Genomic DNA, 11870 nt, shown 5'->3' with positions numbered 1-11870 from the left:
GACAGTACATTTGTGTTGATAGAAGTGATTCTGAAGAGAGTGGAAAGTGGCCGAGGAGAGAGGGGGCCGATTGCTGGAACCACATCCTTGGCAGGCAATAAGTGAATATATATGAAGTATGGCAAGTGAAGTAGAGTAAGGGCACAGTGCCACTTAGTCTGTCTTTGGCAGGGGACATTTTAGCAGAAACCTGAAGGAAGTGGGGGAGTGAGCCATAGCGATTCTGGAGAGAGAGCATTTCAAGAAGCAGCAGCAGCAAGTGCAAAGGCCCTGAGGTGGGTCTGACTGGTATGCTAAAGGAACAGTGTGGTTGGATCAGAGTGAGTGATGGGGGCAGGGATGGCACCTGCAGAGAGGTGGGGCAGACAGATCAAGCAGGACCCAGGAGGCCATGGGACTTTGGCTTTTACCCTATGAGAGATGGGATCCATTTGAGAGTTTTGAACAAAGGCATGACAGACTCTGGTCTTAACAGGATCATTCTGGCTGCTGAGTACAGAATAGAATTGGGCAAGAGCAGAAGCCAAGTGAAGGGGCCATTGCAGTGACCCAGATGAGAGCCAGTGTGGGTCTGGGGAGCACGTTCCTGGTGGAGGTGGGGAGAAGTGGCTGGATTCTGCATGAATTCTGAAGGTGGTGCCAGCAGGGTTTGCTAGTGCATGGGGTGTGGAGTGTGAGAGAGAGGAATCCAGGATGCCGCTGGGGTTTTGGTCTGAGCGACGGGAAGGATGGATGTGACCTTGACTGAGATGGGGAGCGTCTTACTTTCAACATGCCAAGTCAAGATGCTCCTCATCATCCAAGTGGCGTGTTGAACGGCTGGTGGATAGGAGTCTGGACTTTATGGGAGAAGTCAGGGCTGATATATATAAACTTGGGGGCGGGGGGAAGGCGAAGGACGGCTTGTGTCAGACCGGATGAGCTCCTGTGAGAAGTGAGAGTGGCTAGAGAAGAAAAGAGGTCTGCACGCACCTCATGAAAATATTAACCTGAGAGACCCAGACCTGCCCTCTGCCTAGGAAGGAAGTGGCCCAGAGTTTGTCCGAGAAATGAGCTGGGCTGGGGTCTGAGAGCAGATGAGAGTCTACAGAAACAAAACTCTGGGAAAAACACACCTGTAGGGCATCTGCTGCGATCTGCTTCCATTACTGGTCTCACTGGGGCTGCACAGTTGGCTAAGGAGGAACAGCTCCTCCATAGCAGTTAGGATGAGCCGTTGGAATGTTCTATGTGGACCTGTATCTATGAACTGATTCAATCCTCACTGTGACCCCAGGAGGTAGATGCCATTATAACCAGCCTAACGCTGCCCAAGAGGACACAGAGGCACAAGTGGAACTGAAATTTGAACCCCAGCGCCTCCTCCGTTCTCTTAACCATTATGGGCTGCGACCTCCCAGGAATGGTCCATTATTGTTAGCAGTAATAATAACAAACATTTATCCAGTGCACTGCCTTTATGATTTCATTTAATCCTTCCAACAAACCTATGGGATGGGCCCACGATTTCCAGTTTTGCAGAGGGGAGAGGTGACTTGCCCAAGGTCACAGAGCTGGTGAGTGGCCAAGCCAGGCCTCCAACCCTGCCACCCGGTCTCTAGGGCCTTGGCTTGCCCCACATCCCTATGCTGCTGGTTACACTAGTCAGTCCTGGGCGTCCCATGGGGATTTACCAAGTCAAGGCATTTTGGTGATGCTTAGAGGTTTGGGGTAAGATTTAAATGCTCTGACTCCGTCCAGAGCCTCCTCTGGGCCCTGGTTGCCTGCTGCCTCTTTCCTGGGCATGGTGGTCAACTTCCTGGCCTTTCTTGCCCTGTTAGGACCTGGGAGGCCAAGCGAGAGTTCAGCTTGACTTCTGTGAGGCCTCCACTGGGGCTGAGGCTGGGGCAGCCCAGGAGGCAGGTGGAGGGAGAAGGCCCACCTCAGGCACCACCCGGCCATCTTCCTAGGGTGTAAGGACCCTTCCAAATGGTCAAGTCTTGAGGTCCCTTGCACAGATAGGTGGGGAAACACAGGCCAAGTGAGGACAGGGGACTTCCACCAGGTCAATGAAGAGTCCCGCAGAGGCAGGGCTGGGCCCTGACCCTTGGGACTCCCAGCCCTTGACTATTCCTCAGCCTCCTGCTGAACTTCCTCCCCCACCACCCCCGGAAGGAAATCGGCCCCACATACCCTGGCTGACCCTCCCTGGCCTGCTTTTTGCCAGAGCCCTTGAGACTGACTGAGAACTGGTTGCCATAGAGATGGTGGGGCAGGCAGTTCCAAGGCTGGCAGATGGGGGTGGGGGACGGGGCAGGACACCAATATGCGAAACACCCACCAACAGCTGAGCAGGACTACTTCGGGGAGACCAGGGCAGGACATGAGGCTCCAGGCTCCAGGGAGGACCATCGGGCTGCTCAAGTTTCTGTCAGACATCTCCCAGGCTGAGCAGGTGAGGGAGGCCCTGTGGGGGGCACTTCCAACTGCCTGGAGGCAGGCAGGCTGCCTGGGGGCATGGAGGCCAGGGCTGAGGGAGGTGCTGGAGACTGGAGCTGAGGCCCAGGTGAGAGACAGGAAGGCCCAAGGCCGGCAGGGACCATAGGGAGGCCACAAGGGTTCGGGGTGAAGATGAGGAATTCACCCAGAGATGACTCCCAGGCTTCCAGTGGAGCGATGTGGGGAACACTGCAGAAGGATGAGGGTTTCGGGAAAGATAATGAGTTTCCTCTACCTTGACTTAGCAAGTCCAGGGCCCCATGGGGCATTCAGAAGAGCTGTCCAGGGACCCAGAGGCAGCATTGTACAATGGTGACAAATCTAGGCTCTGGGGACAGACTCAACATGTTCAGATCCTGACTCCACTTACTGGCTGGGTGACCTTAGTCAAGTGATGTCACCTCTCTGAGCCTCAGTGTTCTCATCTGCTATGAGATGAGATCTCATAGGGATAACAGTGGAATATAGGGTCCTTGGGAAAGTTAAATGAGTTGATGCGTGAAAATCCCAAGCACCCAGCAGGTACTCAGTAAGCAGCATCTTTGAATATTAAAAATTGAGGTACTGATCAGTCGGTTTTAGCGGTAACAAGTCAGTTTTAGGGGGCCAGCCAGGGTGCGCAGAAGAGGAGGGTCCCCTGGGGGAGGTGTGGGGTGGTCCAGGAGGCTGCTCAGAGCTAGGCCTCCTCCATTGTCTTCACCCAGGGGAGGACTGGGAGTGGCGATGGTGTGACTCTGGCCCAGCAGCCGAGGTCTCGGAGCGCAGGGCAGATGGCAAGGAAGGACCGGAGGCCCCAGGTCCGGAACAAGAAAAGGCATGGCTCTGCTGAAGCTGAAGAGTAAGCAGCTGTGTGCCAGGCTGGGTGGGATGCTGGGTATCAGGCCCAACTGCAGGCCAGCGCCCTGACCTTGACCCCTGCTCCCTGTCCTCTCTTCCTCAGTCTCATCCCCTCTTCTCCTCGGAAACCCTCCTTCCCCTTCCAGTGGGCCTGGGAGAGCTTCACCACTGATAGCCGGGCTCTGCATCAGCCTAGCTCCTTCTCGGCCCCTGGCTACCAACCCATGCCTTTGTCTCGAGCAGTCCTCAAGTATAAGGCCAGGTGCAAGTCCACAGCCACCCTCCCAGAGGCCCATGGCTTCTGCTGGAAGACAGAGGTGCCAAACCTGGAGAGGAGCCAGCAGCTCAGGGCCTGCGGCTTCATCCCCATCTCTCCTGGCAAAAGGGAGAGCCAAGAACTGGAGGCACTCAGTGAGTGTGACCTCCAGCCACCTGGGAAGAGGTCAGGATCAGGATACGAGTCCGAGGAAGGCACTGAGCTGGAAGCCCTGGGTGCTGAGGAGACAGAGAGGGGTATGAGCCCTGGGGAACTGCCCCACCTCCTTGGGAGGGGGTCGATCTTAGAAGAGGAGCCATTTGCAGACGTGACAGAGGAGGCTGAGGAGGGGGAGCACAGGGCCCCCCATAGAAGGAGGGCTGGTTCTCAGAGAAAGGGGCAGAATTTTGGCGAGGAGGCTTCCAATGAGGGTGACCTGCAGTGCAAGGGAAACAGCTCCAGCTCCAACCTCAGAGGATCACAGAGGAGGAAGTCAAGGGCCAAGGAGCTGGAGGGGCCGTGGGACCTGGAGAAGCTGCAGAGGCACTTACAGCAAGACTTGGACGGTGGTGAGTGTGGGCTATCAATGCCTGGGTCCCCAGGAAACCACACAGTTGGGAAGAGGTTAAGTTGGGAAGACAGGGTTGTGCTGTGCTCCAGGTGCTGGGCAGGATTGCCCAATGGGCTGGGATGGGGGCTACTCTCTGACTTGTCCCACTGTGGATAGGCCCTGAAAAGCAGCCCTGGAAGGCTTTGCAGGCTACTGTCCAGGCCTCCAATCGGAGTGGGAAGACCTATGCCTTGGGAGATGAAGAGACTTTCCCGTTTGCCAACTTTCCTAACCGTACCTTCCACAAACGACAGGAGGCCACAAGGTAAGGTGGAAGAAAAAGGAGGATGGGAATAAAGGGCTGGGAGTAGAGAAGGAGCCAGTTCTCCAGAGACACTGAATCATTCATCCTCTCATTCATTCCTTCATTTATCCATTCTCTAATCTTCTGGGCATCCAATCTTCTGTGGATCCATCCATCCATCTACCCACTCATCCATCCATCCATCTACCCACTCATCCATCCATCCATCCATCCATCCATCCATCCATCCATCCATCCATCCATCCACACACCCTCCCACCCATTCACCCATCTATCCACCCATTCACCCATCTATCCATCCACTCACCCATCTATCCATCCACCTATCTGTCCATCAACCCATCTGTCCATCCACACATTCACTCATCCATCCACCCATCCATCTACCCACCCATCCATCCATCTCTGTCTGCTTGGCCAGGTGTCTATTGCACAAGCCACTTTTCAATCATTTCCCATCTTCTATTCATCCATTAATCTATTAACGAAATGATTAATGCAACATATGTTGAATATCTACTCATGGGTGCTTAGGATGTAAAGATAAAAAGACTTGAACCTAGCCCTAAGAAAGTCAAGGTCTGCTGGAAAAGGAGACAGATGGGCAAGACAGCAATGAGGGCAGTAGAGTTAGATGACTGCTATACTTAGGGCTTGAACAAAAGACAATGAGAGCAGAGGGGGAAGCCTGGGAAGGGGCACTGTTGCACTGTCTAGATAAGGGCCTGAACTAACTGGCCACGTGAATGGAGATGGGGATCCATTTAAGAGATATTTGGGGGTTGGCTCAGCAGGCCTTGGTGACTAGTTAGAAGTGGCAGGTGAGAATCCATTTCAGCATTCTAATAGCACTCCTCAATTCTTACTCTGTCATCCCCTGCTTGCTTCCCATGCTTCCCAGTCCACTTGGAACAAAGCCCAGATTTCTCGGTAAGGAGGCTCCTATGTCCCACACCAGCCAGTCAGAAGAGCCAGAATGCCCCTTGCTTTACCTCTCCCAGGACTGCTCCTCTCCCTCATTCACCCAGCTAACTCAATGCGTCTTTCAACTTCCAAGTCAGGCGCCCTCCAGGAAGCTCTCCCCTGTGCTTGCCTCTGCCACAGCTCTTGCCACCCGGCCTTGCACTGGGGTGCCAGGCTGTCTGTCTCTCCCTGTGTACAGGCTTAGAGCTCCCTGAGGAAGGTGCCAGATCTTATTGGACATGGCCTCCCTGGTGCCCTACAAGGGACGTGGCACCCAGCTGGTGCTCAAGAAATATGTGCTGAGTGAACGAGTGCATCTACCCTTTAATTTGTCCAACCATGATTGGATTATGCATGAATTCACCAACACTGAGTTTCTGTTTATGTGAAGCACTGTTCTAGGGGCTGGGGATACACTGGTGGTGAAGAGAGGGGTAAGGAACCCTGCTCTCATGAGGCTTACAGTCTATGTGGGATGAAGGATAATTAATAAAGAAATGAACAAAATGTATAGCTAGAAATGGAAAATACCTGGGAGGTAGAAAGGGGTGGTCAGGGACCTCATGGACAAGGAACTGGCCATCAGAGCTAGGGGAAGAACATTCCAGGTGGAGCTAGGTGTTGTCTACTCAACCATCCACACCATTCATCCACCCCTTCATCCATCCATTGATCCCCTCACTATTTTGTTTCTGTTTCCCATCCATTCATCTATCTGTCTGTCCCTCCATCCAAAAGGCATGAACCTAGTTCCTACCAGAGATGGGGGGCAGAGAGAACAAGATCTGGCCCTTGCCCTCAGGAGAGCTGCTTTGCCAGGGGAAGTTAGCCATACGGGTGAGGGCACAGGGGCCCTAAGCCCCACAGGGCTGACGATGTTCAGAGTTGGGGCACACAGCTGGCTAGAGTGAGAGGAGGCTTCCAGGAAGAGTAGGGAAAGGCCTTGAGGTGGGCCTGAGGGCCAAGCCCCAGATACAGCGCTCATCACATCAGACTTCCATGACAAACCCCGTCCCCCAGGCCCGTGATCCCTCCCTCGGGCCCCCATACTCCTCTCCCTGCCCCTGGCCTCCATGAGACTGCTGCCCCCGCCCCAACCCCAGACTTCTCCCACCCCCTTCTTTCCCTCTTCCTACCAAGAAGCCTGCTGCAGGCCTGGGAACGGCAGCAGCAGGAGGAGCGCCAGCAGGCCGAGCTGCGGAGGGCCAGGGAGCAGCGGGTCCAGCAGCAGGTGGCTCGCTGCCTGGCGGCCTATGCACCCAGAGGGAGCCGGGGGCCGGGGGCCACCCAGCGCAAGCTGGAGGAGCTGAGGTAGGAAGCCTGGGCTGGGGAGGTCCCGGTGGGGAGAGGGCAGGGAAGGCAGTGCAAGATGTCAGATGTCAGAGGAAGGACAAAGGAGACCTGGCTCTCACCTTCCCTCAGGGCTGAGTCTCCACAGCCATCCTACAGCCCTGGCAGGTGGGCTGGCCCACTTGGCCGCACTTTACAGATGAAGACACTGAGGCACGCGAGGAGAAGGGGCTGAGCCAAGGTCACCTAGTTCACGATAACAATCCTGCAGCTGTCAGAAGCTCACGGTTAAAATGGTCTACATGCGTTACCACATGCTCAAATCCTGTTTTTCTGATTTCAAAAGCCAGGCATGCTTATTAGCAAAATGTAGATATTACTGAAATCATTCCCTGAGCACAGAAACAGTACCTGTGATCTCACTCCTGGGCACAACCATTGTTTGCTATCAGGTGAAGAGTCATCTGTTTATTCTCTTCCTATATGCTGACCATTAAAAAGAAACAGGCAAACGTGTATTTAAAAGCAAATCTTTTTTAGACTCATATAACAGGCCCATGAAGTGGGCATTATCATCAGTCCCATAATTCGACAGAGGAGGAAACAGAGCTCAGAGAGCTCAAATAATTTGCCAAAGGTCACAAGTGAGCTGCAAAACTAGGATTCCAGTTTGGGCAGCCATTTAGCCACCCTGTTACCCCATCTCCCAAGTGCTCGAATACCCAATCTGTAGATAAAGTGTGCCAGGGTCTTCCCCCAAAAGCCCCACCTAGTGAAACAGATAACACAAATAAATATGATCACCAGGGCCGTGGACACTGAGCACCTACTGGGTGCATTGGCAGCAGGGCTGCCCTTTCCACATCTCATCTCCTTTTATCCTGGGAGAAGGGCTAGGTCAAGGTTGAGTGGAGCACTGCGAAGAGACCGGAGAGTCTCTGCCCTGCAGCGGAGCCATCAAGGACTCAACAGAGTTCCGATCACCTACTCTTTGAGGCTCAGGCTTATCATCCCCAATTTTGAAGATGAGAAAACCAGGGCTCTTAAGAAGTCAAGGGTGTTTTAAAGGAATCCTTGGCCAGGGATCAGGCAGATGCCTTCTCCTTGCCAGACCTCTCAAGTTCATTGTTTGTGTGTTTATTTTTTCAATAAGGCAGGAAGCGTAAGGTTCAGAACTCCACATGACAGATGTCCGTGAGAGGAGTCTTTCACACACACCTCTTTTATTTTCTACTTGAGAGCAGATGTTTTCCACGGGGATCTCTCAGCCCTTACATCCTGTGACTTTTGCTATCTCTGAGCTGCAAAGGCTCTGCCCTGCACAGGAGGGGCGGGTTCGAGAGGTCGCCCTGTGGTAGGGAGGCTATGTGCCTTCCTTTTCCTCCCAGACGTTGGACAGGGCTGACATCCAGTCCCAGGCTTCCTTTCTGCTTAGGGCTCCAAGACATGGACTTCCTCTCAATTCTAACAAACAGCATCGAGAACCAAGAAGGAAAAATACGCATGACATCACAGGCAAGACAGAGACTGAATGCCAGCTCACTCCCCACCCCCGCCTTTTGTAACTGCTGAAATTACCTCATGAATGCTGACGACTCCGTTTTGCAATAGCTTCTGTGCCTGGCCATGGGTTTCCAAGTTCATCTCTCATTTGTGAATGGAGGAAGGTTCCTTCCTGGCACATAGCCAAGGGTCCTGGCCCGACAAGGCAGTGTTTTTCCGAGGGGCCCCTGCATGTTTGCTAGAGGCCCCAACACGAGTCTTTGAGTCTTGTCTCTCCTCCCCTCCTGTTCTGTGTGTGAATGCTGCCAACACGCCCCGAGACCTCTCTTCCGTGCTTCACGGGATTCCTGGTCCCGTGTGGCCAGAGGGCCCCTCTTGCTGCTTGGATATTCGGCTTGATGAGCAGACACATTTCAGAAAAGCGCACAAACCAGGTTTTTGTAAATGGATGTGTGCTTTCCCTGTGGAACCCTGATCTTTTCAGGAAGTGTTCTTTCATTTGCAACCTAATTCTTTTGTTTCTTCATCTCATTTTCTAAGTTGTGTGCTTATAAGAACGACAGAGAATGGTGACAAACTTGTCTAAACCCTGCCATAGTGCAAAGAAAACTGAACCCAGAGTGGGGCCTTGCCCAAAGCCATGGTCAACAGCCCTGGCTTCTCCCTCACAGGTGCAGTGTGAGAGGGCGCAGGGGTGTAAACGCAAGGAGGGGAGAAATTGTGCAAGCAGAAACCCAGTTGCTCTGAAGCCAGTGCTGGCCCCTCTCCCTTGGGGGTGGCTGGGAGGCTTGATGAGCCCTGGCTGCACGGCCTGCGGACCTGGACTCAGGGCTCAGTCTCTCACTTCCCAGCTGTGCAACCTTGGCCAAGTCCCTCAACCCTCCTGGGCCTCAGGCTCATCATGGGTAAAATGGAGCAAATAATTTCCACCCCACTGACCTCAGGAGGAATCCAGGGCGAGAGGATGGGAATGAAATGGCTTTGCAAGGTACGGGTGGGGAGGATGTTGAGTCCTCAGTGAGGATGAGTGGACTCAAGAGTGGGGATGGGTTGTGTTCATGGTTAGCTGCCCAGAGGCCCATCTCCCTGCAGGCGCCAGGAGCGACAGCGCTTTGCTCAGTATCAGGCAGAGCTGCAGGGCATCCAGCACAGGGTGCAGGCCCGGCCCTACCTGTTCCAGCAGGCCATGCAGGTGAGGGCTAGCACCTGGACAAGCATGCCCCTTCCCTGAGAACAGCGCTTCTCATTGGAGGAGTGGGTAGGGATGTAAGGTGAGAGGGGCCCCCTTGGATGGGGCCCCGGGCCACTGCCCATCTTGACGCCCTGGGACCCCCTCAGTAATCCCAGCACCATTTGTCCTCAGCAGCCTTGGTGCAGAGCAGGAACGCTTCTCTCTCCTCAGGTCAATGCCCGGCTCACAGTGACCCGGCGCTTCTCCCAGGTGCTGTCAGCACTGGGACTGGATGAGGAACAGCTACTGGCTGAGGCAGGAAAGGGGGACACAGAGGGCACCTCCAGGAAACCCAGGTGAGGCCATCTAGCTAGCCAAAGAGCTGGCTCTGCCCAGCTACAGGGAGAAGAGGTGCCATTGTCAGTACTCTGGGCCCCACAGGGTCTCCCCCAGCTGTCTCCCTGCCCACCTCCAGCCTGGACTGGACATCCAGGGAAAAGCTGAGAAAACTTGTGGGCAACCATGCTGATCCGCCCTGAATCTACGCTTCAGTCCTGGCCTGGTCCACTCCCTTGGCCTGAAGGGCTCTGTCTAGCTCTAGGGGTCAATAAGTCCTTCCCCAGGCCCTGTCCTCCATGTCACCCGAGGAAGGCAGGACCAGGGTTATGTTCCCCAGATCCCAATAAAGAAACTAAGGACCTGAGGGGCAGGGGCTTTGCTTGAAGATACAGGAGCAATTAAGCCACAGAGGCAGTCTAGGAATCTGTGGCCAGCTGAATGGCCACACACCAAGCCCCTGTTACGGGGTGGTGTCACACGAATCACCCCCGGGATACTGTCCCTTATGCTTTAGAACAACCTGGTGCACAGCAGGGATTGTGAGGCTCATTCATAAGGAAACTGAGGCTTGAGGAGGGGAAATCACTTGCTCAGAGTCCACACAGCATAGGAGCCAGATTTGAACCCACATTGTCAATCACGGCCTTTCCTCTCCTAAAGCCCAGGTCTCCTCGGGCATGGGGGTGGGGAGCTAGAGCCCATGGTGTCTATCTGTGTCTCCGTCTTTAAGGAGCCACAGGTCAATGGGCGTGAGAATGGAGCACTCTTCTGAGAGCCCTGCAAAGACAGAACGCATTGAAAGCCAGCCTGATAGGCACTCCACTCCAAGCCCAAACCAGGAGTCCCGCCCCTGAGAAAACAATTAAATGCTTTATGGAAAATACAGCGTGCAATTTCTGGTGCTGCTGGGAAGAGGCTGCAGGCTGGGAGTAGGAGGTAAGCAGGTGGCAGCAGGCTTAGCTTGTCCCATCACCCAGGAACGCTGCTTGTGAAGCTGCTCCTGAGTGGGTCACCTCACAAAGCACAACCACAACTGCTCCACTCCCCACCCCCGTTTCCAGCATGCTTGCTGGGTTCTAGGAATTCATGGCCTCTGCCTTTGAGAACTTGGCGGGGGTGGGGGGGGGGGTGGGGGGTGGAGTTTGGATCTTTAAAGGGGTACATACCTCACACTGTAACAGGTGGGTTGCACAGGGACCACCAGACTGAGCAACTGCGGGGTGGGGGCCTGAGGAGGGATTATGTGAATTGGGATTTTAACTTTTTTTTTTTTTTTTTAAGATTTTATTTACTTATTTGACAGAGAGATAGACAGCGAGAGAGGGAACACAAGCAGGGGAAATGACAGAGGAAGAAGCCTCCGGCAGAGCAGGGAGCCCAATGCGGGGCTTGATCCTCATGACCTGAGTCGAAGGCAGACACTTAACGACTGAGCCACCCAGGAGCCCCTGGATTTTAACTTTTAAGTAACTTCAAGTTGAAGCCCCCAAGGTGGGAGGAAGCTCACATACACAGATGTGCCAGATTTTGTGCTCAGTTTCAGGGAGTTCAGAGTACAGATTAAAAAACCCAATGCGAGGGGCGCCTGGGTGGCTCAGTTGGTTGAGCGACTGCCCTCGGCTCAGGTCATGATCCTGGAGTCCCGGGATCGAGTCTCACGTCGGGCTCCCTGCTCAGCGGGGAGTCTGCTTCTCCCTCTGACCCTCCCCCCTCTTGTGCTCTCATTCTCTCTCTCAAATAAATAAATAAAATCTTAAAAAAAAAAAAAAAAACCCCAATGCGGAGGGCAGTTAAGGCTTCCCCTCCTGGTTTCCGCTCAGGTCGTAATCTCAGGGTCCAGTTCCGGGCTTCTCTCCCTCTCCCTGCGCCTCCCGCTTGCGCTCTCAAATAAATAGATAGACCTTAAACAAACAAACAATCCAAGGAAAGTGGGAAGGCAGCATTTGCTGACAATACCGGTTGTAGGGGCTCGGAAGTATGGGCTGTGAAGCGGGGCGGGGGGGGGGGGGGCGTCTCAGAACATAATGCGTCGTCCCACACCCGCTAGAGCCACGTCCCGGGGGAGCCCTAGTGGACGCCTACGGGAGCGGCAGGTGCCATCCACGGCAAGACCACGAGGCAGGGCGCGTCCCGTGGCCGGGAGGTGCTTCCAGCTCCC

At 54.3% G+C, this 11870-nt stretch overlaps 1 protein-coding gene across 1 annotated transcript; it reads left to right on the top strand.

The window, feature by feature from the left end:
• Nucleotides 1-917: 917 nt before the first annotated feature.
• Nucleotides 918-10579, top strand: TSGA10IP (testis specific 10 interacting protein). The gene is made up of 9 exons (XM_054512350.2): nt 918-934; nt 2242-2434; nt 3183-3316; nt 3419-4140; nt 4299-4446; nt 6550-6720; nt 9295-9394; nt 9569-9729; nt 10443-10579. Exons 1-9 carry the CDS (start codon nt 918-920, stop codon nt 10564-10566), a joined length of 1770 nt encoding a protein of 589 aa, XP_054368325.1. The 3' UTR covers nt 10567-10579.
• The last annotated feature ends 1291 nt before the right edge of the window (nt 10580-11870 follow it).

The sequence above is a fragment of the Mirounga angustirostris genome, unplaced genomic scaffold (assembly GCF_029215605.1).
Source record: "Mirounga angustirostris isolate CCGP_5_RB_7025 unplaced genomic scaffold, mMirAng1.0.hap1 SCAF_13, whole genome shotgun sequence".
Classification (NCBI taxonomy): domain Eukaryota; kingdom Metazoa; phylum Chordata; class Mammalia; order Carnivora; family Phocidae; genus Mirounga; species Mirounga angustirostris.
This window is presented reverse-complemented; position numbering and strand designations above follow the sequence as displayed.

What these genes read in the sequence shown, in the direction of transcription:
- TSGA10IP (XM_054512350.2), top strand. An exon ending in ACATCTCCCAGGCTGAGCAG is followed by an intron (nt 2,435 to 3,182) that starts GTGAGGGAGGCC and finishes GTCTTCACCCAG; the next exon opens with GGGAGGACTGGGAGTGGCGA. An exon ending in ACAGCAAGACTTGGACGGTG is followed by an intron (nt 4,141 to 4,298) that starts GTGAGTGTGGGC and finishes CACTGTGGATAG; the next exon opens with GCCCTGAAAAGCAGCCCTGG.